Here is a 25,952-nt window from a genome sequence, read left to right on the forward strand (position 1 = left end):
TTTAACCCCTGGCTTTCACTGACTTTTACTCCTTGCTAAATTCTTTCAATTCAAGTAGATTTCTTTTGCTTTTTTATAATTAACATTATCTCCATTACTTGACATTTCACATTAGAACGTATAATATAAAAATGTCAAGTAATCGCAAGAGACAAGCGTCTGAGGGCGGAGTGAATGTTGAAGACACAGTCGGGTCGTCTGCTCCTCCGTCATCACTTCCGCCTTCTTCTCCCCCTCCAATGCCATTTGACAGTGATGAAGAAGAACTACTGGGCCAGGAAGATCTTATTGATGACTTGGACGAACAAGTAGAAGAAGAAGATGGCATTGATTTGTTTGGAGATAACATGGAAAGGTAAGCTTTTCGTCAGTTGATAGCAGCCTCATTTTATCTAATTGGAATCAGGGACTATGAAAACCTAGGACAAAATAATACATATGATCTCGGCAAAGATTACATTGACGAGGACGATTACGATGACATGGACATTGAGGAACGGCAAAGAGTTGATGAGTTGTTAAACCGACGAGACAAGATAGTACGAGGAAGACGAGGACTTCCTGATGCATTCTTGGATGGTATGAAACTAAGCTGCCCGTATTGTTTTTTTTTTTTTTTGGTGATAATTATATCTAATGATCTTTAGATGATGACATGGATCTTGAGTTGCCTACGCATCGTCGTCGGCGAAATGCATATGATGAAGACCCAGACTTGTCAGACGAAGACCCGTTGATGGAAGAAATGTCAATGAATTCTCTTGCAGACGTGAAAGCTCCGACCATTGCAGAATGGGTTTCTCAACCAGCAGTTAACAGGACGATTGCTCGAGAATTTAAATCTTTTTTATTGGAATACATTGATGAAACAAACGGCAAGTCAGTGTACGGTACTCGAATCAGGCTTCTTGGTGAACTCAACTCTGAATCACTTGAAGTCAGCTATCAGCATTTGGTGGATGCCAAATCTACTTTGGCCAGATTTTTACTATATGCTCCTTCAGAAATGTTAAAAATTTTTGACGTTGTGGCAATGGAAGTCACCGAGCTTCATTATCCAGATTACTCACGCATTCATCTTGAGATCCACGTTCGCATTTCGGACATGCCTGCGCTTACTGCATTACGTGAGCTTCGAGAAGTTCACCTAAACACTCTTGTCAAGGTCTCCGGCGTGGTTACCAGACGAACCGGTGTTTTCCCTCAGTTGAAATATATTAAGCTCAATTGCACGAAATGTCGCACCGTGCTTGGCCCTTTCCTGCAAGAATCTGATCGCGAAGTCAAAGTTAGTTACTGTCATAACTGTCAGGCCAGATCTGGTTTCGAAATCAATACCGAACAAACAATTTATCGAAACTATCAAAAGATTACGCTTCAAGAATCTCCCGGGTCTGTTCCCGCCGGACGGTTACCAAGACATCGAGAAGTTATTCTTCTTTGGGACTTGATTGACAGTGCGAAGCCGGGTGAAGAAATCGATGTCACAGGCATATACAAGAATTCATATGATGGTCAACTAAACGCGAAAAACGGGTTCCCGGTTTTTGCTACGGTGCTGGAAGCCAACTTGATTCGACGACATGGAGATCGTGGTGATGGCACGTCTAGATGGACAGAAGAGGATGAGCAAGCGATTCGGCAATTGTCTCGTCAGTCAAACATTCAGGACAAGATCATTGCTTCGATTGCACCGTCCATCTATGGTCATTTGGATATCAAAACTGCAATCGCATGCTCAATGTTTGGCGGTGTTTCCAAAGACATTAACGGCAAGCACTCGATTAGAGGTGACATCAACGTGTTGCTGCTCGGAGATCCCGGTACTGCCAAGTCACAGTTTTTGAAGTACACGGAAAAGACGGCCCATCGTGCCGTGTTTGCAACAGGCCAGGGCGCGTCAGCAGTAGGTTTGACTGCTTCTGTTCGCAGAGACCCAATTACGAGTGAATGGACTTTGGAAGGTGGCGCTTTGGTATTAGCAGACAAGGGGGTTTGTCTTATTGATGAGTTTGACAAAATGAACGACCAAGATAGAACCTCGATTCACGAAGCCATGGAACAGCAGTCCATATCAATCTCTAAAGCTGGCATTGTTACTACACTGCAGGCCAGGTGCGCAATCGTTGCGGCTGCAAATCCCACTGGTGGTAGATATAATTCAACAATCCCGTTTGCTCAAAATGTTAACCTCACGGAACCTATTCTTTCTCGTTTTGACGTGTTATGTGTCGTAAGAGATCTTGTCGATCCCGAGACTGATGGCAGGCTTGCCAAGTTCGTTATTGAATCTCATGATCGCTCACATCCTTCAAAGCTGGATGAAGAGGATGACGAAGATACTGAAATGGTTTATGCGTCACAAACAAATCCGTCTACTGATCTTCCGTCGAGTTCGTTCCCCAGAAAGCAAGCAATTGCGCCCGTTGATCAGGTGCTTTTATCCAAGTACATTTTATATGCCAAGGAAAAGATCCGGCCCAAGCTTCATCAGATGGATGAAGATAAGATTTCAAGACTGTACGCAGACCTTAGGCGTGAAAGTTTGAATACAGGCTCGTACCCAATCACGGTGCGACATTTGGAATCTATTCTTCGATTGTCCGAATCTTTCGCCAAAATGAGACTTTCAGAATACGTGTCGCCTATCGATATTGATCGAGCCATTCGGGTTACTATTCAATCCTTTGTTGGTGCTCAAAAAGTTAGCGTGAAGAAGAGCTTACAACGAAGCTTTATGAAGTACATGTTACCTAACATGCCGACACGAAAAGGCAAGCAGGCTGCTGTTGATATAGAGGACGAAGATTAATTTTTTTTTTTTTAAAATTCTGTTTATTCGGGTTTATTTTTGTTGCTTCATGATTTGGTTTATCGGTTTATGTTTTCGGAGTTGCGCGTTTGTGGTTATGATCTATGTAATCTTGTAATAAATTATGGTAAAATACAATATACATCTTTTTTCTATTCTTCTCCGATTAACTCATGAATAAACTGGGTAGTATCCTGGGCTCTCATCAGGGCCTCGCCAACCAAAAATCCTCGAACGCCTTCGGAAAGGTATTTTTCAATGTCAGCTCGGGCAGTGATTCCACTAAGAGCGCAAAGAATGGTCCCATCTTGAACCATAGATACCAAAGATGTGGTAGTACCAAGATCAACAGCGAACGAATGAAGATCTCTGTTGTTTACACCGACAACTTTGGAACCAAGTTCAATAGCTCGAGTCATTTCAGGAGCTGAGTTAACTTCGACCAAGGGCTCCATTCCCAAGCTAACAGAGTATTCATATAATCGTTTCAGTTGATCGTCGCCAAGCATCTTCACAATAAGTAATACGGAATCTGCACCGTTAAGCCTGGCTTCCAGAATTTGATATTCATCAAACACAAATTCCTTACGAAGAACAGCTGGCCGGTTAGGTATGTCATCAATGGCTAGACGGGCGTATCGCATGTCCTCAATCGAACCTTTAAACCAATGCGGCTCGGTTAACACGCTAATAGCAGAAGCTCCAGCACTAGCATATAGTCTAGCCTGGCGAGCCGCGTTGGCGTGAATATCGATTTCGCCCTTCGATGGCGATGCTCTCTTAATTTCTGCTAAAAGTGCAGTTCGTCGTTGGCGCAGTCTTGCTGCAAAATCGATTTGCTTTGGTGCGATTGAAAGATTGTAAACCTGAAGTAGATTTGAAGGAGTAAACGCAGGCAACACCTTTTGAGCTTCAACATCTTTTTTTCGTTGAGCGTAAATTCTGTCTAAAATACTTTCTTTGCCAGATCCACTTGAAATTTTGCCTTTGCTAGCAGCCTTTTTGTTGGCATCCCAAGTGCCACCTTGAATGTTTAAAAAATTGCGGATCATGAGGTTTCCATTCTCGGTAAGAATACTTTCGGGATGAAATTGAACTCCCTCGACCGTAAAAGTTTTGTGCCTGACTCCCATAATAATTCCGTTATCAGTCTGAGCAGTTACTTCGAGCACATCGGGAAGCGTTTCGTGAGCACCGGCAAGCGAATGATACCGCGTAACAGCCGTATCCTGAACAACATTTGCGAAAATACCTTTTCCGTCGTGCTTGATTGTAGAAGTTTTCCCATGTAATATTTCACCAGCTGAAGACACGACGCCACCAAAAACTGAGAAAATGCATTGCCTAAACAAGACAAAAAAAAATAATTGTTAAAATTTTACCTTGAAAAATGTGAGGTGACAGACCGCAAACTTACTCTCCCATGCATACTCCAAATATGGGAATCTTTCCAGCAAATAATTTGATTGCATCCCGTGATATACCGGCATCGTTAAGCGGGTGTCCTGGCCCTGGTGAAATGACCAGTCGAGCAGGGTTAAGCTTTTCCAGTTGATCCAACGTGATTTCATCGTTCCTATAGACTTCAACATCTGCGCCTTCTTCGCATAGTAATTGATACACGTTCCTATACAAATTAATATCAAATTTACCAATGCACTCCGTATTAGTCATTACCATGCAAAAGAATCATAATTGTCAATCATGACAACCTTGCCACCGACAGGTGCAGCGGCGACTGAAGACATTTTTGCAAGTTCGATGCCGAAATTTCTCGCAATAGGTTTCGTTTACTTATAATAGTAAAACCTCGGATAATACTCAAGGCTTAAGCAGCTTCAAGCAGCCAGTATAAATGCTCTTTGTGTAAAAAAAACTGAGAACTTTTTGGTACAAGAATAAAGGCACGGTGCCCCGGTTATACTTTGTACGTTTAAATATCTTGACGTTTTGGAGAACTACGGAACGGGTGACAACGTCCCCAATCTTATGACTCACATACTAATTGCATTACATAAAATAAACTTGGAAACGAAAGTACAGGAATTTGGGTTAAAAATGAAAAAAGGAACTATATATATGCGCTTAGAAAATATGACTATAGTACTAATCAAATTTTGCAAACAATAAAACCAAATCACATGAATATAGATTATATTAAAAATAATTTAGTTTAAAATATTTATTCTTCCATTGGCCTCCATCCACTCACTTGCAACAAATATGCGTAGTTATAGTTGATGTTTTTTCACGTCCAACTACATCGCCATAGTAAACGAAAGCTAAGCGCGCGTACGCAGCGTAGTTATGCCATAGTGGCACAACGCATGTATTTATTTGGTGTGAATAATCGAGCATAGCAAACGCCAGTTTTTTTCGAGCTTGATAATTGTAAATCAAATTAACTAGAGAAATTTTGACTTAATCAAGCACACAGAGTCAAGCACGCAAACCTTTATAATTTTACAAGTCAAAAGTAGCATTGTTATAACTTTTACTTGCTTTGTTATTGTCTATTCAAGGTTCCCATTTCGTTACTGAGTTGCGATCGTTGTGGGATGCGTCCGCAATTGCAGAAACCGTCCTGTTACGGAGACTTAATATAGTCGCGACCTCCCCATTGGTTGGATAGTCGGACAGTACTTTCTCAGGTTCTACAGAAGATGTAGTGATATATTTTAATGCCATTGATTTATTTAGTTAAGTTTTCGCCTCTGGAAAGACGGCAAATCACTGTGCATTCTCTCTTTGGCTGCCAGACTGGGTCTTCTGTGTTGGCATCTTCTATTTGATTTGCCATCCCCATCGACGCATTCAGCAAAAGTTTTTTGAAAGTTTTCATAAGCTTGATGGTAATGCGCAAGCAAAAGATATTAAGATTCAACACCTCGCTTTTGGGCTTCAACTATCTGTTTTTAGGCCGCAAAGGGGTCGGGGTGGAAATTGATTCATACAAAAATATGCCATTCGCTCAGTAAACGGCTACGGTCCCGGCATAATGTATGGATTAGGCAGATCGAAGACACCTTGAAGTTTTTCGACTGACGTGAATTTCTTCCACTGATGTCTTATCTCGGTCGGGCAGCTATCCAACGTCGCATAACTTGCAGCAAACATTGAAACGTACTAATGACTTCTCATTTTGCTCCACATGGTAGCGATACTCTCCTGAAGTAGCGACGGTACAAGCATTTACGGCCTCGATCCAAAAAGGGGCAGAGGCAGTGTCGGCCTCAATCCAACAAGTTCAAACAAGTTTGCTCAAAAGCATTGGTACAAACAACCATCGGCACTACATAGGTAAGTGGTGCACCAAGGTTGGCGATAGACTCAAGATCGTTGCCTCAGAATGAATATTTAGGGATTGCTATTACAGTAAACCCTCGATATAGTAAGATATATCTAGTAGAAATATTTGCTTCTTATACCGAGCTTAACTATGAAGTTAACCAACAGCCTGTGCAGTTTTTGCATTTATGCATTAAATTTAATGGCATATATTAGTTATGCAAAAAAAAGCTTCTTAAGTCATACTGGCTCATTTTAGATGTTTTACAGTGTCTCATAAATTTCCCAAACTGCTTTAATGATTCCAGAGCACTTTTGGAATCTTTCTGTTGCTCACTAAACAACTTAAAAATTTCATACGCTTCATGAGCCATTTTAATTGAAATCAAAGGTCTTTCTTCCATTTTCTCATCAAACTCTTCACTTTCAGGCTCAAATTGAGTGAGAAAAGCTTCTATATCCTCAGGAGGTTCTTCAAAAGTCTCTCCCACCGGGTTGAGAAATGAATGTATATCCATAATATTCTCAATGGGCGAGCTGAGACAATAATTCAGATAATCCCCTTTCAAGATCTTTAACTATGTTCGGATCTAAGCTATTGTCATAATCAGTAGCACCTTCCAAGGCAGGTTTCCAACAATTTGATATGGTTTGTGGTGATATCTGCCTCTTCCAGATATCTATTCCCCAACGTATTTCCTGGAGTACATCCATGGTTTTCAATGGATCCTTCTTGTTCTCATATGTACCGGACCCAATGCTTTTTCCATAATGCATTCCAAGAATTTATTATCCCTTGGTCCAGAGGTTGGAACCTACTGGTAGAATTGGCTGGTAGCCATATAATATCTGTATAATCCAGTGGGTGATCACTGGAATTAATTCTGTTTATGTCCGCTTCATACTCCGAGAAAATTGTTCATCAGGAGAACCACTTTTCGACCACGCATATAATTTTCGACCCATCGAACCCACTCTTCAAACTTTGCCTTATTATGCACGCCTTGGCACCATATTGGCAAGCTCTCAGATCCATCAGAATTGCAGCAAAATTATGCAGTGATTAGGGCTTTTTCCTTTTTTTTTAACAAGCAATGACCTAGTGGAAAGGCTTCTATCTGGACTCAACTTCCAGTCCAAGGCAGTTTCATCACCACTAAAAATATCTTTGCGATCATAATCTTCCAGGGTCTCTCGTATTTTACACATTTGTGCATTGTCATGAAAAGGAACGCTGCCATCTTCACCATGCCGCATGTGCATCTTGATTGATTTACGTTTTTGAAAATTTTGTAGCCAACCATTACTGAAAGCTTGCATATCTTGATTCTTATATATCGGAATCATGTTCCAGAATTCTTCCGCCTTTATTTTTAAGACATCAGAAGTAATAATCACATTTTCTGGAACATATTCAACCTATTGGAAAAGTGATCCTCCAGTTCTGGCCAATTCTCCAGATATCACTTTTTAATGTTTTTAAATGACCGGATAGGATCATTTAAACTTTTGTATACATTTGAAAGAATCTGCGAAATTTTTCCAGATGCAAGAATGTGATCAAATTTATCTTGAAATCACTCACAAAGATCTTTTTGAGATGCATGAGGGTTGTCTTTCTTTCTTTTGCGCAATGCATGTTTTCACGTTTGGCTTTCGATGACATATACCCACTCGTGCGAGCTGCACGAAACAAAAGGAAACGTCGGACCGAAGACCAAGTGACACCAGACTTATGGTCGTGAGCGTAGGATGTCGCGAGATCAGAATCCGCAGCAGATAGCTTATGCTAGAGAAGACCATTTCAGGCGCACTCAGGAATTGCACGAAAGTCAGGATAAGACGACAGGAGTCGGTTGCGCAAATCCTCAAGTTTCGACAGTGAGTGAAGAAGGCGAGAACTGTCAAGAGTGAATGCCAGCACTTGAGAATACAAGTCGAACGGTGCGTAGGCCGATTGATCGATTGCACGCTCAAGAATCGTTCTTACAAAGGCCGAAACCGAGGTCTGAGAGTACGACGAATCGAAAGTGGTCGATTGTCGTAGTTTTGACAGCCAAAGGGTGTGGATCCGGAACGGCAAGGAGAGATCCGAGTATTGCTTTGTCAAAGACTTGGAAGCCCCCGAGTCGAACACATAACCCGTAATAGTAAGCGACGCACCATCAATAATGGCCTGAAGCTAGAGCTCGACGTTCGAGAAGTTACGCTGAAGCCGTGGCAAGGTGGCGTTCAAAAGAGACAAAATCTGTCCTTGTTCGCGACGGTCGTCAAACGACAACGTATCGCTCGAGCGAGGCAGAATGTCGAGCGAGGTAGCTAGTTGCAACCGAAGCAGGAGAGAAGACCCGCCCATAAATAATGACATCTACAGCCTTCCCGTCATCAGTGGTGTTGGAGACGTCAGAAGATCGTGTCTTGGGAGGCATGATCTGATCAAATGAGAGAAAATTAGCTTCTTTGCCGGTGTGCAAGAAAGCGAAGGCTCATAACCTATTGTCTAATTTTCGATGATGAATGAATTTTATTATGGGCTCAACCTCAGCATATATATATATATATGTACAGTACTAAACCATAACCAGTCTATCCTGCCAGGCTCAGCCCAACACAGCCCAACATCAATGAATGTAATCGGTTTTCGTTTTGTCTTTGGAGTAATACAGGTGTCATTATCGTCAAAATGAATTAGAGATGGTTGTGTAAGATTACTTTAAGCGGTAAATAACATAGTTAAATATAATAACAAACATCCGTGCTGCTAAGTATTCTGGCATCTTATTGTTGAATATTGATTATGGAATGATGCCAAGGACACAGGCTTGTAGCTGCTCTTTTAAATACGATGTTGCAGGAGTACCTGAGGCTGGTTTTGACCAGTTTCTTGATATAGTAAGATTCCTAAAATACTAGTAAGATCTTCTTATAACCAAAAATCTTATTATTATGTTAAAGCATGATCTTACTATATGGAGGGTTTTCGTTTTGTTCACACGTTTGACCCTAACCTTTAATCGATGCGGTGTTCGCGCGCTGCGTACTTTAAGCATTCATGCAAAGTATACATCACGGGCACACCAGGACTTGTATACCTTTGTATGAACACTGAAGGATTGGAATCATTGGCGGCACGGCTGTCCTCTGGATTTCAGTTTTTTAAGCCGTCAAGAGTGTGGTCGTCAGTGTCTCCTACAATCATGACTGCCGCCGCTGCCTCATCATCAGTCGGGTTCGCGTCGGACAACTTGTCTACGACATCTCTACTCACCGAGGCTGGGAATTTGCTGATATCTTCTGCTACCAAGGATTCAATTGTTTCGGCTGCAACAGTGACAGCAGTAAAATCTTCCGTTGTGAACAGTTCATCGCCTGCGATATCACAATTAGCTCGGATCATGCGAAGTCTGGCGTCAGTAATCATGAAACAAACGAGCGAAGTGGATATTCCGGACAGGCGGCTTTCCACGTTTGTTGCATACCTGACTTCACCTTTTGCTCTTTTATGCATGTTCATGGCTATTGTGTTGAATCGAACGATCGTGTTCGCTTCTGTTCGCAGGCCACAGACGTTGCCGCTGTCCACCAGGATATTGATTCGATCAGCCGGTATTTTCCAACTTGCAAGGGCCATCATTCCCATATTAACAGCTTTGAAATGCTATTCTCCTACACTGGCGCAATTTATTCCCAAAGCGTTTGATGTTGATTTTGCAGCCGGCGAGAAATGTCCCGGTCCAGATATATTGTGGGTGTTATACAAAGCGTTTTGTCTTGGTCATTTTGTGGAAACGCTTTCTTGCGCGTTAGAGGGGAGGATTCCTTCCGCAGATACTGGCATGACGTCGTTCGAGTATTCGTTAGCCTTCCAAGAAGCACAATCGGCCCAGAGGCCATCGGTCGAGGTTCTGGTTATCTCTTTGATCTGGGCAGTAAACTATCTTACGTTTTTGTTGATATCAATATTAAACCTTCAAAATTATAGAGTAAGTGATATAGTTTTATTTCGTTACGTGATCTCTAATCGAGTAATTGTACAGCTTATTCCTTCGACTTTCTTCGGTCTAATCTCACTGGGCTATTTCGCTGCGTCAACTTACTATGGACGTGCTCAATTCTTTCCTACTGTTTGGGTTATTGGATTTGCACCTCATTTAGGCGTCTTATACGTCATTGTACTATGTGGTTGTATATACGGCATCGCAGCAATATTTGCCGGTGGAACCTCTAACCTGCAATCGTCTCTTAGACCTATTACCATATCACTCTCAGAAGATTTTTATTCAGCATTGTTAAAGTTGGGAATTTTGGTATTGACATCTGCTTCAGATGCAACGTATACTGCAGAAGGTCCGCCTTTAGCTGTCCCAGACGCTACATGGGTTGAAGCACTCGAGTTCAACAAACATGCTGGGTTTGAATATATTAATGAGATACCGCAAGACGACGAGAGAGTAGTTGGTGGTTTAGCAAAGAGAATAAGCTTCAACTCAGAACCGAACGCCGTATACAACACGACTGCGTACACTAACAGCTTTAGTTTGCAAGTTCAACCCAGAACCCGTAAACGGCGTCGTCATTCCGGCAGGCGCTTGTCTTCTTCTTTTGACCATAATAATAGCTTGGATAAGCGATCAGGATATGGCAGCAATAACATGCGAATAGGATCCAGTGTTGGACCTGGCAGAGCCGGTAACAGAAAGAGAAGGTTTGGACGGATCATGCTGATTTACAGAATCAGAATGGCGTATAGCCTTTTGATTTCATGCATAAAGTTAGGTGTTATTATTACGCAAAAGATACTCAATAATATTTTTCGTCGCGATGTTATTCAAGAAGGAAGTTGGGCACGAAGCGGTACTGAACAACATGGCCATCAAATAGACACCAGAAATGTATCAAATAAAATAATATCGGACGATGAGTATTATTCACTTTTTTTGCAAGGCGATTCATTGCCCGAAGATGACCCATCCGGGGATTTTGAACCTTCAGATGACGAGGCAGACGAAGTTGAGTTAGACGATGGAAATGAGAGTGAGGCAAGCACGGCACTGGTTCCTGCTTACCAGGGCTCTATAACGTCTGAGTTGTATCCTGAACTAGGGGCAAGTGATATTTCATTATCCAGTCTTTTGCTTCCTCAGACACCAGAGGAGCGACATTTGTCTAGAGTCATGACGGCTCATTTGTCAGCAAATGAAGTAGTGACCCGGGGTAAGATGCGGTTGTATGAAGAACAATTACGTGAATATGATGAGGCAAGAGGTCTTGGTTATGATTACGATTCTGACGATGGTGATGATGATGAAACGGCGCTTTTAATTTCATTTATTAATGAACGACGGCAGCAAAAAGCACCCAATTCTAATAGCAACAACCTTCATGCTCATGATTTGGAAGACTTTACATACCAACCATCACTATGTGTGGTTTGTCATACGAATCAAAGGAACGTGGTTCTTTGGCCCTGCAGATGCTTGGCCGTATGTGAGGAATGCAGAATTAGCTTATCGATTCGAAATTTTAAGGGATGCGTTTGTTGTCGCCGGGAAGTTTTTTCATTCTCCAGATTATACGTTCCATAATGTTTTTATTTTTTTTTTTAAAAATTTTTTAAGAAAAATGATTGCATTGCGGTTTCGATATAAGTTTATGCTGGTTTGGTTTTGTATTCTTATTTTTTTTCAGTCATGAGTTGGCATCTGTATTGTGTTACATGTAATAAATTGAGTTGTGCTTCTTAAGCTTTGACATAAGATCAATTCTGAGCTTATAAACATGTGACAACTTGGCGAAAAGAACGGGCGAAAAACAGTTGCATTGCGTTAAAGCAAATTAATTTTCCAATTCTAGTCTAGTACATTATAGCAAAAAAAAAAAAAAAAAAAGAAAGGAAATTAAAGCCAAAATTCAACCAATAATAAAGTAATGCTACATATATATGTAATAATTATACATCGCTTGCATCATGTTTAGGTTAGTCATTAATCACTGCTGATTGTTGCAATTGTTTGGCAAGAAATCTTGATGGAATGTCCGCCAATTCGTCAAGTTTTTTCAACGGATCCCATGCCTCCTCTGTTGCAGGCGTCGCACTAACATTTTGCAAATCATGATTTGATTTTCGTCTTGCATTATTCAGGCCTTGCTCGCTTGCACTGTCAGTTTTTGAAAACGAGTCCCCATAAGTATTAGAAATATACTTTGATATGCTTGGGTCACGATCCCACACGTTGTATGCATTAGCATCCACTAACGGGGTTTGTCCTCGAGACCGTCTTCCGGTAAGGCCGTGTTTTCGCTCCGGGGACCTGAACACAGTTGCCTGCACTGGAGATTCCACTTTTGCAAGTTCGATATCTTCTTCTTCATCCTCTTTCAACTCTTCGTCTAAATCTTCACCGTTATTATCCTCAACCGCTGTAGCGAATTCATTATCCTGTTCATTGATTGATTCACTTTCTGGAACCTCGTTTTCCAAATTCTCAACATGCCGGGTCGCAATGCTTGATTGGTCAACAAACAAAACAGGCTCAACGACGGACTCATACTCAGGCTCCCACCAAAAATTGCGAGTAGGCGGACGAACTTCACGTTGCTCCCAGGGGAAAATCGAAGGAGGAAGTGGCGTAGGCTGCCGTTGAACAGAATCAAGAGACAACCCTACTTCAAACTCATCACTGGAACCAAGTTGCGGGACAAATGCTTTATCATGATGGATTTTTGGAGGCACAAATACGTTGTCAGACCAGGTATCTTCAGGCTGATCCCAGACATTTTGATACTCGAATTGTGGTAGATTTGCTGCTTCCCCAAGCGACGTTTCAGGCGGAGCACTGTATGCAGGGTTCCATGCAGCAATCTGAGTAAATGGCAGCGTCACGGACGGAGGTTCAGCATCATCCTGTTTCACTTCAGCAGTCGGTTCTGGTTCAATGACTGGAGGAGTTAGCTCTGGTTCTGGTTCTGGTTCTGGTTCTGGTTCTGGTTCTGGTTCTGAAAGAAGGCTAAAAATCTGATCAGATGCAGACTCGTACGCGGCCCACCATTTTGTTAATAATTGGTTATGAATGTCTTGCGCACTGACATAGCCAGTGGGAACCGCGATGCTTGCAGGTTCTGCAGGCTTTTCCTTGTTCCATGGCTTTAATTTACCGATAAAATGCACAACTTTCAAGTTATTAGAAAATTGACGTAACGCAGGGTTATATCTGAAATAGGAAATTAGTAACATGCTAATAAGAGTAGTAGTCACCATGGGTGCGACAAGAACTGATAAGGTTTAATCCGATTAAACGTAAACCGGATTGGGTTTAACGAAAACGGCATTAATTACCCCGAATAAACTAGCGCAAGCTCGCGACTGGAGGGTAACTAAGTTTCTCAAGCAGTCTTTTTTTACAAAAACAAAACAAGAGTCGAGCAAGGAAGACAACAAAAAAAAAAAAAGCACTTACTGATATCCGGTGGTTGGAGTTGCGTTATAAATAAATGGGAGTCTGTGCCAATTGGAACCGAAATAGTAGTTAAGCAGTCCCTGGTCGCCGCCTGCCGCCATTTTGCAATATAAAGTTAGTTGAGTGTGCAAACAAAACAAAGTTCAAAAATGACATGCCACTAACCATCAAATGAAGCCCCAGATTCAGCCACCTTGAAGAGCTCGAGGAAGACGGACTTGGTTGGCACTAGCGACAAAACTCCCTAATATTCAATGTTTTTGTTTTAGCAACCTTAGAATCAAACTAATAAAATTCACGTCCGAAAACCAAAACTTACACTGTTAAAAATATCCGGCCAGCCAGCGTCTGGGGATGCCTGCAAATTATAACTGGTTAGGCGGCCCCACCGTAATCTCTTGTACGACTCACTGCAAGGGACCCATCAACTCCGAACAATTCATCAATATTTGCTAAGGGCAAAGTGTCTGCATCTAAATATACTATCCGTTTATATTGAGTCTGATTCCATAATAATATTTTTGTAAACGAAGCGTATAGATCTGGCCGGCCGAGTTCGAACAGGTTGGCCGGTGAGGGGTTAGTAATGGCGGAAACGGGTATAACATCATCGTAGGCCAGCTCAATTGCTTGCAACGTGACGCTTGAAACCGCATCAGAAACCACAAGAATTGCCAGGTTGTGAATCGTTCCTGTATTTCTTAAAGCCTTGGCTAGGGCCAGAGCACCTAATTATTATGACAAGTTAGACTGAATCCGGTGCACGCAAGTTTCGAGAGAAATTGTGCAATACCTGGTAAATAGCCATCATCCAAAAGTAAAGTGCAATAAACATCCAAGGCCATTGAAACAAGTACCAAATAGCTAGTTCAAATTGTAAGCCCAAAAGTGTTTCTTGAAAAGTACAATTTCGACACGAGAATGCCGGCGGTGTTTACTAAACAGTGGCCCCAAATCACCAGTTTAGGGGTGTTACCCGGATAATTGATATGTTTTTATTGCACTTAACGGTGTTAACCATTATTATAAATAGCTACGTATAACTAGATGAGACAATCAAATTTGTTAAATATTAGTTTACCAGCCATGTTACGTGTATAAGACTACTAACTAATCAAGAGAACGCATCAACGTAAGCACGGTAGTTTTTATATGGTGCGCAAAGGCCACTAAAGAGGCACATAGCACCGGCGTCTTTTGCTTTGCTTCCATGAGCTAAACAAATATCCAAACCTCACTTGTTACATCACATTGTGCAGTAGACTGCAACATCTTTGCTTGACAAACCAAAAAGCATGCGTTCTTGGTACATAAAGTATGGCTGAACATGTATGGATGCTGCTAATGACTCAGCAAGTACGTTATACGGCGTGGCGCAACATGTGGCTTGATTCTTAACATTTGTGGCCATGCGCGATATGGCCTGGACTTCTCGGATTGGAGGCTTACGAGTGTGCTGTTGTTATCCCTTCACGACCACGATCAACATCCTCTGAGTCTTTGGTTAGGCCTGTTGCTTTACGGCTACAAGTATCGATATGGTAGCATCTAATTGTAAGTTTAATATTCTTGGTTTTTTTACGTTGAAGTTGCGCCTGCAGTTCAGTGCTCACGTCGTCCGTTTGTAGTTCTGTATGCGTGTGTTGCCCATGGAACTACGGTTTTGGCGGAATACGCTCCACTCCGGTCCAATGCAAATGCGGTAGCTACTATTATTTTGCCTAAAATTGCTGCCGAAGATGATCAAAAGGTACGTAATATTCGATGCGCTATGCTCTTTTTTGGGCCCATTATCTATGGTTGCCACCATCGCCACGGTTTAATATATATTGACTGTCCACACTAACGCTTTTATACAGCTCACTTATATTCACAACAATTGGTTAGTACACTACATTACGACCGCTGCCACAGATCTTGTTCCAGGTGGCGTTACTTTTCTTGCGATTACGTTGTCCACTATCCCGCGTCGTTTACCTTTTGCTTTTCTTCTTGACGTCCAGAAAGAGTTTAATAAAACTTATACGCCAGAACAGGTTGGAGATAGTGAGACTCCGTTGGCTCTGAGCTCGTTTAACAATGTCCTTGGAAACTTGATGACCAAGGTTGACTCTCCTGATGGTGATCGAGCCACGGTTGTTAGAAAGGAAATTGACCAGGTCAAGGATATCATGTCACAAAACATTGAACGTGTCATCGAAAGAGGAGAACGTATTGAATCACTGGTTGACAAGACCGATCACATGAATCAGACCGCATTTGCATTTAGAAAAAGATCCACAGCGCTGCGCCGCGAGATGTGGTGGAAAAACAAAAGATTAGTGGTTCTGCTTATCATTGCGGTTATATTTTTGGTTTACGTTGTGATTGGATTTGGATGTGGTCTTCCTGGATGGCAAAGATGCACCGGCGGAAACAACAATAATAACAATAATCAGCAACAAGGCGGCCAGGCGAATGGTCAAAATTGAAAAAAAAAAAAAAAAAAAAATTATTCTTAAACTAAAACTGTTTCTGGTAAATAAAAATACACACAGGCATCGTGTTAGTTGGTCACATATTTTAGTTTTTATTTCTTGCATTTAATTGATAGTACGGTTAGTAGAATCTAAAAAAATTCAAATAGATTCTACTGCACTTGACGTATTTGTCTATCAATCACTTGGGCTGTTATGCATTCACAAATTTTAGTTAATTTTAGTATTTTTTTTTTTTTGAAAAAAATTTTTTTCTTTATTTTTTTCTTTTATGATTGGAGTGTTATCATTTATTTTCACCAGAGAAGCTCTGAAAATTGAGTTCAGGAGTTTTATTTTTATTTTTTGGTTGTTATGCGGCTTTTGTCAGTAATTTGAAATTAATATAATTTAGTTTTTTTATTAAAAAGAGTTATAACCTATGAAAGAACATGGTACTATTACGGCCTTTTATACTAGAAGAATTTGAAGCAATTACATACTCAGTCTTAATGTTTGACTTAATTAGTAATTATATTTTTAGATGCTACATGTACATTAACTGGGTATTACAATATAGACATGAGCCGTGAGCTCTTAATGTCTAGTTCCTGTGATATAACAATAAAGTACTCTTTCATTTGCTCATGCATTTTCAGATGTCATAAAGTCATATCGACCCTCTCCAGTCCTGCAATGGTACCAGGTAACTTGGCTTCCCTGGTGTCGGCGTTCAATAGTCAAGGGGCAGTGAAGAAGCGCATGCGAAACGCCATCTTATTTGCCGCGTTGCCTGTCAAGAGATGATCATACTCCCATTGCCATAATAGTTTGTGCGAAGTGCATTTACCTGATTGTCATTCTCGTCGAGTTTCAGGACGCTCCATGGCGCCACAAATTTTAGGACTGGTTGATTATATGCCAGTTCGGTCTCAGCCGATGATTGACTTTACATAAACTCCTCAAGGCAAAAAAACGCGATTTTTGAAAACATTTGGGTAACTAGTTAATTAATCATACAATATATATATATACCTTAGCAACGTCAGTCAACGGCCAATTCAAATAAGTATACGATGATTTGGCTTTTGTATATGAATAATACACCGAATAGGCGAACTGATAGCCCGCCAATCATTAATTACATTTAGATTTTGCTAGTAGACTCTTGATCTTTTAACATGACCAATCATTCAGATAGAAAACGATGAGCAACAAGCATCTGAAATTTAATTTTGCCACGTGGAAAATCACAAAGTGTGACGAACTTCAAAAAGAAACAGTAAGAACAAAAAAGAAAAGATGACAAGCAAGATATATAAGAACTGAGTATCACTCATACGAGTATAATTAAACATGACCGATCAAATGCCATTCGAAAAAAGCGAAAGAAGAAAAAAGGCGGGTGGCGGTACTTTGTTTGTCTTCAGATTCTATTTGCAAGTTACCTAAAGAGCTTAGAAACCTACAAGCCAAATATTATCGCAAGGTAAAGTTGTATGAGAAAGAATGGAGTCCAACAGTTGGAAATTTTTGCGAGATACTTTATAACAATGAGTTCGATTTGATCAGGAGTTCGATTGCGCCGTTAAACGGGCTAAATAACTTGGACATGTTGCCGGACGAAATTTTCGCACAAATAACAAAATACGTATTGTTTAATGAGCCGAGACGTAATTTTAATTGGTTTGTTAAGACTTGCAATAAGTTTCGTGAAATGGTATGAGAATCAAGCTATTTTTGTTTGCATGGCAATGATCAATTAACAATCCAAGGCAATGTCACAGTTGCCTGTAGCGATTAGTACATGTGGTATTGGTATTTTGACTAGCGCGTTTTTGTTAATGGCAAAAACGAATCCAGATGCTTGCAGGCACATCACGAATGTTTGCATAATGTCAAAAACGACGACAAAAAGAATAAAATTTGAACTTTCGGTTCTTCAATTTATGCCGTATTTTGAGAACTGCACAAATGTGCAGTTTTTTGGACCACCAAGATTCGTGTACAGGAATTATGATTTCGGTATCGATTTGTGTAGTATAAAGAAAGGAGGTTTCAAAAAGGTGGTCAAGTGCTCATTTAAAAAATGTTTTAGAAGGTCGTTAGTCTTGGGTATTTGACAATGATCTTCCCGCAGTTGAAGGAATTGGAGCTGGATTCTACTGATTTGACAATTTTTACTCAAGTATGTGCTACTGCTATTATGGCCCCCTACTTCATCATCTATCGACCCTGAAATTTATTGGCGCGAATTCCCATGCAAGAGATTTATAAAAAATTTATTGTACCTATGGCCCAACTTGGATGTACTTAAGATCGAAAAAGGGACCTCTGAAATGCTCCTTCTCGTTAAATTGATTATTGGGATAATCTTTGGCGCGTTAGTTTGATCGATAAATTTTGGTTGAATGGGGAAATCGATCTATCCTTAACGCAGAAGATTTTAAGTAATCCAGGCCAGCTAGCTACGAAATTTACTTTTTTGGATGTTGAGGTTTCAACACAGCAACTCCTGCTTTCAAAGCACTGGAAGTTGCGAGAATTAACAAAGAAAGATTTGAAGCTGGAAGGCATATTATCGGAGTTTTATAATGCAGTGCGGGACATGGATTGCGGTGTCGCTTCTATTAAAAACCGGGGTACATGTTTCGAAATTGACAACGAAGACTTAAACGAGATGAAATTCTTGCCCGTAAACGATTCACAATCACTTGTGGACGATGCTCCGCAAATTATTATCACATTCTCGTCGTATTAGTTTTTCTAGATAGAGTCTAGTGATTGGACTTTATTACAATGTGCACGACATGAAATATGTGCAGCAGACAGAGAGACCTGTGATTATATATACAATAAATTTTTTTTTTTTCATTGTTAATGGTAGCCGAGTACCTGTCGAATTAAACCTGACACTGTAGAATTTTTATTCAAGACAACAGGTTTTCTTTTCTCATCGTCCTAATGAATGTTCGGAAGTGAGTCGAACATCTTGCGAACTTGTTGTTCATTTGGCGTCAGGATGGTGCCATCAAACACGTGTAGGGGAAGTGGAGACGGTGACGAACATGGGCCGGATGACATTGGATAGTGATGGCATCATGGGAATGACCGAGGACAAGAATCATGTCAGTACATTGGCCGGAGCCAAAGGCGTTTTGTTGCCAGGATTGTTGAGCCTGCGAAATAGAGATAAGCAAAAGTAACATGATATCGTTAGTAAGTACCATGCCTGACGGTTTGTTCTTATACGCCCAATACATGTCAATGACGTTACCATGGTTTTGTATCAGCGACTGACAGTTTGATAGCAGGCAGAAACGATTTCATAGATTGAAAACCGAGGTCACGGAAGAGCTAATAATTTACATCCGTGATGTTGAGCGTAAACGGAAGTTACGGAACCATATAATTGAGTCTATGAAATTGGGTGGTTCAAGAAATGCAGATGAACCTCATAATTTCTTAAAATTTATTTCTTACGATAAGAAAATGCTATCTCGCAGTCAAAGCCGATTCTTTATACCATGTTCCCCAAATAGATGGTATAAAAAAGTCGTACCTGATCATTTTCATGGTCAAAGTGCGAGAAATTATTGACAGACCAACGTGGTATAGTGTTTAGTTTGATTCTACAAATTAGACACGCTTTGGGAAATGGTTTCAATTCATTCGTAGTTTGACGGGTATTTTGATTATCAAATCACTCCGGTGCCGGCTGGCTAGTTTTGTCTTCTTCAAGCAATAAGCAGTTCACCCCAGCACGGCAACCTGTCACCCAAATTCCTTCCGCTAATTTGAAAAAGGACTGAATTCCGCCTTGAAATACTCTACAACCGCTGCTGCAAAATATTTTGTTTGTCATGGTAATTTCAGAAATCATTTAAATATTTATGAATATTTTGAAGCGGAAGAGCAGTGGAACAGTTTGTGAAAAGTAGAACAAAATGCAAAGAGAATGCTGTTCATTATTTAAAACACAGGTCACGTGTTTATGCATCGACGGGCACGCGACTTGGACGTAAACAAACACCGGCCAGCGCATTGAAATTTATCATTTGGACGGTATCATGAGGCTTGTCTTGTCCCGATTTGTTATGGCCTGGCCATTTGTGACTGCTGATTAAAGGTTTAGTAGTTACTAATTTTTTTTTCTTAGGTTCTTGATAAATGGACATTTTATATTCATTGTCTGTGTGCTTGTTTTCGAAGCTCAGCAAGGCAAGCCAGTGGCCAACAGAGTATTTTAACGACTCTTCATTTTTTAAACAATTTACGATTTTGGTGGCATTTATATCCATCACTATATATGCTGCTATCAGAGTTGATGATGCTGTGTGCTTATTGACAGCTGTGGGAACTGAAATTTTGGAGGCCACAATAATTTTAATTCGCAAGGGTAGGCAGCGCAGGCAAAAAGTTATAGACAATCAAATCATTGCCAAAAGAGCGACAAATCAAATTTCAAGCACTGATTGCTGTAATACTGATGTTAACGAACTTCATGACAATATTCAAACAAATACAATAATCAAATCAAGACGAGCCACAACAGCTAAAGAAATTCTTGATTCCATTTCAGAAGCACTCGTACCTGAAGATGATATGGTCCAAATTTTAAAGTCCATCTTCATATTGTTGACCGAATCTAAAAGGAATGATTTTTTGTCAGATTACAAACGTGAAGACTCGCAGGATGTATTAACTACCGTTAAGCTAACAACAAACGTTGGCCCCAGAGAGAGCCAAGCAATCACATGTTTCCCGGCTTCTACAAATTCATTTTCAAAACACTCATACCGCCTTGTTATTGAAGATGTTATTGTGGCCCAGTCCGTGAAGGTTAACGATAATGAAGACAACAATACAACGGAAAGCCATAACGTTGATTCTCAAAACGAGAATATTCAGGATGAAAGTTGTGATAAAAAGCTTACAGTGGCAAATATGGAACATGATGTTCTTGATGACCATAATACTGAAAAAGTAGACAATATTATTTTACCGGCTGTTTCTGACATTGAGGTAACATATATGAAAGCCGAAAATATTGGAAATGTCAGGTCTATCGATCGTGATATGTTAAAAGAAGATAGTTCTACATCTTTGGCTAGAATTGAAGTTGAGATAGATCACATGACTGACAAAAACTCGGAACATGGTAACATGCCAACGACTAGGTCTATTGACCAAGGAATTGAAAACAAAGACGGGGTTTCATCACCAGCTATATTTAATGATGACATAACGAATATAGGTGACAAAAAATTGAAAGGTCAAAATTTTGACCAAATTAATTTTCTGAACCATGGAGAGGGCATTCATACCATTCATGCGAAAGACGAAAAGCTTAAAGATGATGATGCCATTGACCATATCAGCATTATTAATAACAGCATAGAAAAAGAAACTGTCGGACCTGAAGTGACAAATCTAGCTGAATGTGAAACTAAGTCACAAGATTCGATAGTTGTGGACAATATTTGCAGTCAACAAAATTCAGATTTTGTGAACAGTTTTTCTGGTGAAACAGGCCGAGATTTATCGCGCGTTGACAAGGAACTTTCAAAAGTTACTGGTGCAGACGGAATAATATATGAGGTAAATGATTTATCATTAAGCGAGTCAGAAGAATCGTTTTCAGAAACTTTTCAGATTGATTTACAACGTCCTAATTGGTCAATGGATGAAGCCACTGCTAAAAATATGGCTTTAGAGAAAGAGCTATTTTTATTTAAGAATCGGAGATCTGCGACAGAAGTAACATATCAAGACGATTTCAAGCCTTTTGACGTGCAGGAGGATGTGTTTCTAAGGCTAGAAACAGATACCACAAAGACATATGATGATAGTATCAAACAATTGTGGAATGATGCTGTTGATTTACAAGCATCCAGATTTAGGACGAAACCTCTTATATATCATATTGATACTCAACAAAATGAGATCTGGAAGAATCCACCAATAACAGGAGATTTAAGTACTCATGAACAAAATTATTCTGCAGATGATTTTTTCAAAGGTATGAAAATGAACAGTGCTTACGTTAGTAAACACATAATTAACGCGGATTTCGCTAATACTATGAAAGATTCACCAAGCAAGCATGCTTTGAAATTAGTTATATCATTTGAACCTTTCAAGTATGCGCTCTCTGGCAATGAGCTAGTGCGTGGACTCAAATCATGCAAACAATGGAAGAGATTCGATTCCAAAAAAATTCCAACAGACTGAATCATGTTTATTATTCCATATATCATTCGTGCATTATTAGTTAAATTCCTTTGTTTTCAATTTGATCTGTTAAATAGTTATATAAAATAGATTTTAATTTTGTGCATCATGTTATAACAGTTAGTTCAATTGAGTGTTTTGTAATTTACCGTTTGGAAAGAGTAAGTACTAACTAGTGACAGCGCCGTTGATTACTAACAACCGAATCTGTGATAAGTTAAAAAAGATATTATTTTAGCTATTTCAGCACAGTTTGCACTCAAAAAAAAAAATTAAACAATCCAAAAATTAATTTAGATTACGACTTCAGTAGTTCTTAGTTTACTATTTGTCCATTGAAGTTTTACAAAGGGACACTGCTGGAATATTGACAAATCTGAAGCCAGTGCTGACCCAATATATATATAGACGCGTCGCGCGAGCTTATTATTATTATTATTATACACTTGCTTGTTCGGCGCTTCCGGGATCCTTCTTGACTACAATTTGCAACGCGCAAGTCCCTAATTCAATACTCTACCCAGAAAAAAAAAAAAAAACACACCTATATTATATTGGATTTTGCTTAGCATAGTTTGAAAAATAATTAGTCGAGGCATTATTTGGATTATAGTTTGGTGCTCTAATAATCATAATAAGAAGAATCATGTCGACCGAAGAGATCGATGTTGACGTTCTCATCGATCGCTTATTAGAAGTTCGGGGAAGCCGGCCAGGCGTGCAAGTTAACTTACAAGAAAATGAGATCCGGTTTTTATGCACAAAGGCGAGAGAAATCTTTATACAACAACCAATTTTGCTAGAGTTAGAGGCTCCGATTAAGGTATGTCAACTCCTGTATTTGTAAAATTTCGCAAATGACGACTGCCACTTAACAAACCTTGAACATTAACTGGACTCGTACTGATTTGGTAGGTCGAGATCTGCGGTAGTTAATGTTGCAATGATTGATTCAAGCAGTTGAAAACAGATCTTATTTTGAGAAATAATTTAACTAACCGTGTTTCTAGATCTGTGGTACGTCTGAAAGATTTTTAATCTAAATTTTTTGGATCACGCATTTGCATCAAAAGTATTCTGATCAGAAATCTGACCGTTTGTTAGGTGATATTCATGGGCAATATTACGATTTACTTCGACTGTTTGAGTACGGTGGATTTCCTCCGGAGTCAAATTATTTGTTTTTAGGTGATTATGTCGATCGTGGACATCAATCACTGGAAACCATTTGCCTATTACTGGCTTACAAAATTAAATATCCAGAAAATTTTTTCATTTTGAGAGGAAATCACGAATGTGCTTCAATCAATCGAATTTATGGATTTTATGACGAATGCGAGTGCCTGCAGCTCTTTTTGTGTTTTGCTCAACCTCGAAGTGCTAACTGTAATAAAATAGGCAAAAGACGATACAACATAAAACTATGGAAAACATTTACTGATTGCTTTAATTGTTTGCCGATTGCAGCCATAATCGACGAAAAGATATTTACAATGCATGGCGGATTGTCACCCGACTTGAATGCAATGGAGCAGATTAGAAGAATAATGAGACCCACTGATGTAAGCCTTACCTGAATTATTAGGCCACCCCTCCCATCCTTTTTTTTTTTTTAATTTAGTACTAAGTGATTACAGATTCCCGACTGCGGACTACTTTGCGACTTGCTATGGTCTGATCCGGATAAAGATATCACCGGTTGGAGTGAAAATGACCGCGGAGTGTCCTTTACGTTTGGCCCGGATGTGGTGTCCAGATTTTTACAAAAGCATGATATGGATTTGATTTGTAGAGCTCATCAGGTTGTCGAAGATGGTTATGAATTTTTCTCTAAACGTCAACTCGTTACTCTGTTCTCTGCCCCTAATTACTGTGGCGAATTTGACAATGCGGGGGCAATGATGAGTGTGGATGAGTCGCTTTTATGCTCTTTCCAAATTCTCAAACCTGCTGAAAAGAAAGCCAAATATGGTTATGGTGGCGGTCGGTCTAACAAGAAGAAATGAGGAAACTAAAGAAGTAATCAGAAGCAATATGGCACTCAACATGATGGTTTAAAGAATGTCAAGTTTAAGGGATCTTATCTTAATTTAAGGTTAAGAATCAAAGTTTTCTTCATATCGAAATTAACACATATATTACTGTTCGCCATTTAATTTAAGAGCAATAAGTGTGATCTTCATTCTTGATCCCTTGTATATAATACTTCGATAAACGGAATCTTGATTAAATTGTTGGAACTAGTAACGTGTATTTTAACAGTATTAAAATAACCCCAAACCGCAGATTATAGATGCGGTTACCCGGAAATAAGTTAAAAGTTCTTCTCGGTCAAGCGCTAAAAATGCGATGTGAATGCATAAACATACCGTTATAAAGAATGACAATATTCTAAGATTTTAAAAAATTCATCTTTTATTATTATAGATACACAAAAGCAATTTGATTGCGTGAAATTGTCATGGTTAAATCACAACCCGCGTTTAAAGAGGTACGAGATGCCGGCACGACAGCTTCACTATCTCGACTGCGTAAAAAGATTCGTGATCTTGATCGCCTTTTAAAGAGAGCTGCCGATGCAGAAGGAAATATTAAGAAGGAAAAGAACACGACCGCGATAGCAAAGCGAGAGCAAGAGAGAGCATTACGAGCGTTAAAGAGCGAACTTCGTGCAGCAGAAGATGCAACCAAAAATAAAAAACTTTCAGATCGGTATCACAAGGTTCGATTTTTTGAAAGAAGGAAAGCAGCTCGGAAAGTAGAGAAGGCGAAAAAGAGAGTTGCTGCTGCGATTTCGGAATCCGAAAAGAAAAGGGAAGAAATGGCGGCTGTTCAGGCGGAAACCGAGCTGGCATACATTGCCTTGTTCCCGCGTGAACGGAAATACGTATCCTTATACGTTGCTGACGCGTTGCAGAATATTGAAGAGCCAGTAAAAGAGACCGATGGTGACACTGAACGAAAACGGAAAGAATGGTGGACAACTACGAAGCAACGATTAGCTGCAGGTGAAATCAATATTGACGATCTCCTGTTTGGCCGGGGAATAAAGAAGCCATTTAATTCACATATATCAAAGTTTGCATCTACGAATGGATCATCAGAATATTCGAATGCTGAAGAAAATAGAAATATATCAGCCAGCGATGTTGAGATTGAAAATGATGACGACGAAGATGAATTCTTTGAGAAATAAAAAAAAAAAAAAGTCTTTCTACAGGTTTATTTGGCTCTACTAAAAAAGGCAGCACGACTTTAAAAAAAATAATGCACATGGATACTATCGGAGTACTGACTGTAATATATGTTGAATTAATTTTAGAATATATCTTGCGCACTCACCAATCAATCGCATGAAAATTGCTCGCAAACATGGTGTTGTACTTAACCATCACATTATGTACCGTAATACATTTATTTAATTCTCTATTTCTTCAATCCGAGACGTAAAATGCTTTTTTATATATTGCGAAGAATTTCTTTCTGCCTTTTAGCATAGCAAATTTACCTTATACTAATTACGGGGCTGAGCCGCACGACTTTATCACGTGCCTAGGAAGCAGCCTTGGCTGTGATTCACGTTACGTCGTTATTTTCAAAACCGTCCCTTATTATGATATTTCAATTAACGACTTTTGGTATTTGATCTAAGAAGTCATAAAAGCAGCTTGATAGTAAAACTTTTCTTTTTTTTTTTTTGATAGT

The 25,952-nt window shown here is 39.8% G+C and overlaps 10 protein-coding genes across 10 annotated transcripts; 7 read left to right on the forward strand and 3 right to left on the reverse strand.

Moving 5' to 3' along the window:
• The first annotated feature begins 24 nt into the window (after nucleotides 1-24).
• V1514DRAFT_362549 (MCM2/3/5 family-domain-containing protein) lies at nucleotides 25-2,968 on the forward strand. The gene is made up of 3 exons (XM_066929740.1): nucleotides 25-355; nucleotides 407-579; nucleotides 648-2,968. Exons 1-3 carry the CDS (start codon nucleotides 132-134, stop codon nucleotides 2,810-2,812), a joined length of 2,562 nt encoding a protein of 853 aa, XP_066784216.1. The 5' UTR covers nucleotides 25-131; the 3' UTR covers nucleotides 2,813-2,968.
• Nucleotides 2,901-4,773, reverse strand: V1514DRAFT_328348 (indole-3-glycerol phosphate synthase-domain-containing protein). Its single transcript, XM_066927156.1, has 3 exons — nucleotides 4,490-4,773; nucleotides 4,230-4,439; nucleotides 2,901-4,156 (listed from the first exon to the last, which is right to left on the reverse strand). The coding sequence occupies exons 1-3, from the start codon at nucleotides 4,558-4,560 to the stop codon at nucleotides 2,965-2,967; spliced, it is 1,473 nt and encodes a 490-aa protein (XP_066784217.1). The 5' UTR covers nucleotides 4,561-4,773; the 3' UTR covers nucleotides 2,901-2,964.
• A 3,131-nt stretch (nucleotides 4,774-7,904) lies between these two features.
• Nucleotides 7,905-8,468, reverse strand: V1514DRAFT_319091 (uncharacterized protein; the record flags this gene model as incomplete). Its single annotated transcript, XM_066925919.1, is given in 2 exon segments — nucleotides 7,905-8,276; nucleotides 8,295-8,468. The coding sequence occupies 2 exon segments, from the start codon at nucleotides 8,466-8,468 to the stop codon at nucleotides 7,905-7,907; spliced, it is 546 nt and encodes a 181-aa protein (XP_066784218.1).
• A 697-nt stretch (nucleotides 8,469-9,165) lies between these two features.
• On the forward strand, nucleotides 9,166-12,026 carry V1514DRAFT_328369 (uncharacterized protein). The gene is made up of 2 exons (XM_066927157.1): nucleotides 9,166-10,083; nucleotides 10,138-12,026. The coding sequence occupies exons 1-2, from the start codon at nucleotides 9,199-9,201 to the stop codon at nucleotides 11,683-11,685; spliced, it is 2,433 nt and encodes an 810-aa protein (XP_066784219.1). The 5' UTR covers nucleotides 9,166-9,198; the 3' UTR covers nucleotides 11,686-12,026.
• Nucleotides 11,882-14,487, reverse strand: V1514DRAFT_25020 (nucleotide-diphospho-sugar transferase). Its single transcript, XM_066924766.1, has 6 exons — nucleotides 14,351-14,487; nucleotides 13,969-14,285; nucleotides 13,877-13,915; nucleotides 13,723-13,801; nucleotides 13,558-13,648; nucleotides 11,882-13,311 (listed from the first exon to the last, which is right to left on the reverse strand). Exons 1-6 carry the CDS (start codon nucleotides 14,400-14,402, stop codon nucleotides 12,078-12,080), a joined length of 1,812 nt encoding a protein of 603 aa, XP_066784220.1. The 5' UTR covers nucleotides 14,403-14,487; the 3' UTR covers nucleotides 11,882-12,077.
• A 530-nt stretch (nucleotides 14,488-15,017) lies between these two features.
• V1514DRAFT_362552 (synaptobrevin-domain-containing protein) lies at nucleotides 15,018-16,435 on the forward strand. The gene is made up of 3 exons (XM_066929741.1): nucleotides 15,018-15,111; nucleotides 15,186-15,307; nucleotides 15,417-16,435. The coding sequence occupies exons 1-3, from the start codon at nucleotides 15,096-15,098 to the stop codon at nucleotides 16,026-16,028; spliced, it is 750 nt and encodes a 249-aa protein (XP_066784221.1). The 5' UTR covers nucleotides 15,018-15,095; the 3' UTR covers nucleotides 16,029-16,435.
• A 1,703-nt stretch (nucleotides 16,436-18,138) lies between these two features.
• V1514DRAFT_341890 (uncharacterized protein) lies at nucleotides 18,139-18,774 on the forward strand (the record flags this gene model as incomplete). Its single annotated transcript, XM_066929075.1, has 2 exons — nucleotides 18,139-18,201; nucleotides 18,454-18,774. 2 exons carry the CDS (start codon nucleotides 18,139-18,141, stop codon nucleotides 18,772-18,774), a joined length of 384 nt encoding a protein of 127 aa, XP_066784222.1.
• A 1,277-nt stretch (nucleotides 18,775-20,051) lies between these two features.
• On the forward strand, nucleotides 20,052-22,352 carry V1514DRAFT_328383 (uncharacterized protein). The gene has a single exon (XM_066927158.1). The coding sequence runs from the start codon at nucleotides 20,184-20,186 to the stop codon at nucleotides 22,245-22,247; it is 2,064 nt and encodes a 687-aa protein (XP_066784223.1). The 5' UTR covers nucleotides 20,052-20,183; the 3' UTR covers nucleotides 22,248-22,352.
• A 145-nt stretch (nucleotides 22,353-22,497) lies between these two features.
• On the forward strand, nucleotides 22,498-24,492 carry V1514DRAFT_328388 (Metallo-dependent phosphatase). The gene is made up of 4 exons (XM_066927159.1): nucleotides 22,498-23,076; nucleotides 23,351-23,582; nucleotides 23,646-23,809; nucleotides 23,885-24,492. The coding sequence occupies exons 1-4, from the start codon at nucleotides 22,894-22,896 to the stop codon at nucleotides 24,251-24,253; spliced, it is 948 nt and encodes a 315-aa protein (XP_066784224.1). The 5' UTR covers nucleotides 22,498-22,893; the 3' UTR covers nucleotides 24,254-24,492.
• On the forward strand, nucleotides 24,493-25,659 carry V1514DRAFT_328391 (uncharacterized protein). The gene has a single exon (XM_066927160.1). It carries the CDS (start codon nucleotides 24,709-24,711, stop codon nucleotides 25,441-25,443), a length of 735 nt encoding a protein of 244 aa, XP_066784225.1. The 5' UTR covers nucleotides 24,493-24,708; the 3' UTR covers nucleotides 25,444-25,659.
• Nucleotides 25,660-25,952: the final 293 nt, after the last annotated feature.

Source organism: Lipomyces japonicus, assembly GCF_038497905.1.
Source record: "Lipomyces japonicus strain CBS 7319 unplaced genomic scaffold V1514scaffold_12, whole genome shotgun sequence".
Lineage (NCBI taxonomy): Eukaryota > Fungi > Ascomycota > Lipomycetes > Lipomycetales > Lipomycetaceae > Lipomyces > Lipomyces japonicus.

Excerpts from the sequence above, each read along its gene's own strand:
- V1514DRAFT_362549 (XM_066929740.1), top strand. The coding sequence starts at position 132 with ATGTCAAGTAATCGCAAGAGACAAGCGTCTGAGGGCGGAGTGAATGTT. Across the intron at positions 356-406 it reads TTTGGAGATAACATGGAAAG|GGACTATGAAAACCTAGGAC; the intron begins GTAAGCTTTTCG and ends AATTGGAATCAG. Across the intron at positions 580-647 it reads TCCTGATGCATTCTTGGATG|ATGATGACATGGATCTTGAG; the intron begins GTATGAAACTAA and ends AATGATCTTTAG.
- V1514DRAFT_328348 (XM_066927156.1), bottom strand. The coding sequence starts at position 4,560 with ATGTCTTCAGTCGCCGCTGCACCTGTCGGTGGCAAGGTTGTCATGATT. Across the intron at positions 4,440-4,489 it reads AATTATGATTCTTTTGCATG|GAACGTGTATCAATTACTAT; the intron begins GTAATGACTAAT and ends TAATTTGTATAG. Across the intron at positions 4,157-4,229 it reads TTTGGAGTATGCATGGGAGA|GCAATGCATTTTCTCAGTTT; the intron begins GTAAGTTTGCGG and ends TGTCTTGTTTAG.
- V1514DRAFT_328369 (XM_066927157.1), top strand. The coding sequence starts at position 9,199 with ATGAACACTGAAGGATTGGAATCATTGGCGGCACGGCTGTCCTCTGGA. Across the intron at positions 10,084-10,137 it reads TAAACCTTCAAAATTATAGA|CTTATTCCTTCGACTTTCTT; the intron begins GTAAGTGATATA and ends GTAATTGTACAG.
- V1514DRAFT_25020 (XM_066924766.1), bottom strand. The coding sequence starts at position 14,402 with ATGGCCTTGGATGTTTATTGCACTTTACTTTTGGATGATGGCTATTTA. Across the intron at positions 13,916-13,968 it reads GAGTTGATGGGTCCCTTGCA|GCATCCCCAGACGCTGGCTG; the intron begins GTGAGTCGTACA and ends TATAATTTGCAG. Across the intron at positions 13,312-13,557 it reads ACTCCAACCACCGGATATCA|ATATAACCCTGCGTTACGTC; the intron begins GTAAGTGCTTTT and ends TTCCTATTTCAG.
- V1514DRAFT_362552 (XM_066929741.1), top strand. Across the intron at positions 15,308-15,416 it reads CTGCCGAAGATGATCAAAAG|CTCACTTATATTCACAACAA; the intron begins GTACGTAATATT and ends GCTTTTATACAG.
- V1514DRAFT_328383 (XM_066927158.1), top strand. The coding sequence starts at position 20,184 with ATGGACATTTTATATTCATTGTCTGTGTGCTTGTTTTCGAAGCTCAGC.
- V1514DRAFT_328388 (XM_066927159.1), top strand. The coding sequence starts at position 22,894 with ATGTCGACCGAAGAGATCGATGTTGACGTTCTCATCGATCGCTTATTA. Across the intron at positions 23,077-23,350 it reads AGGCTCCGATTAAGGTATGT|GGTGATATTCATGGGCAATA; the intron begins CAACTCCTGTAT and ends GACCGTTTGTTA. Across the intron at positions 23,810-23,884 it reads GAATAATGAGACCCACTGAT|ATTCCCGACTGCGGACTACT; the intron begins GTAAGCCTTACC and ends AAGTGATTACAG.
- V1514DRAFT_328391 (XM_066927160.1), top strand. The coding sequence starts at position 24,709 with ATGGTTAAATCACAACCCGCGTTTAAAGAGGTACGAGATGCCGGCACG.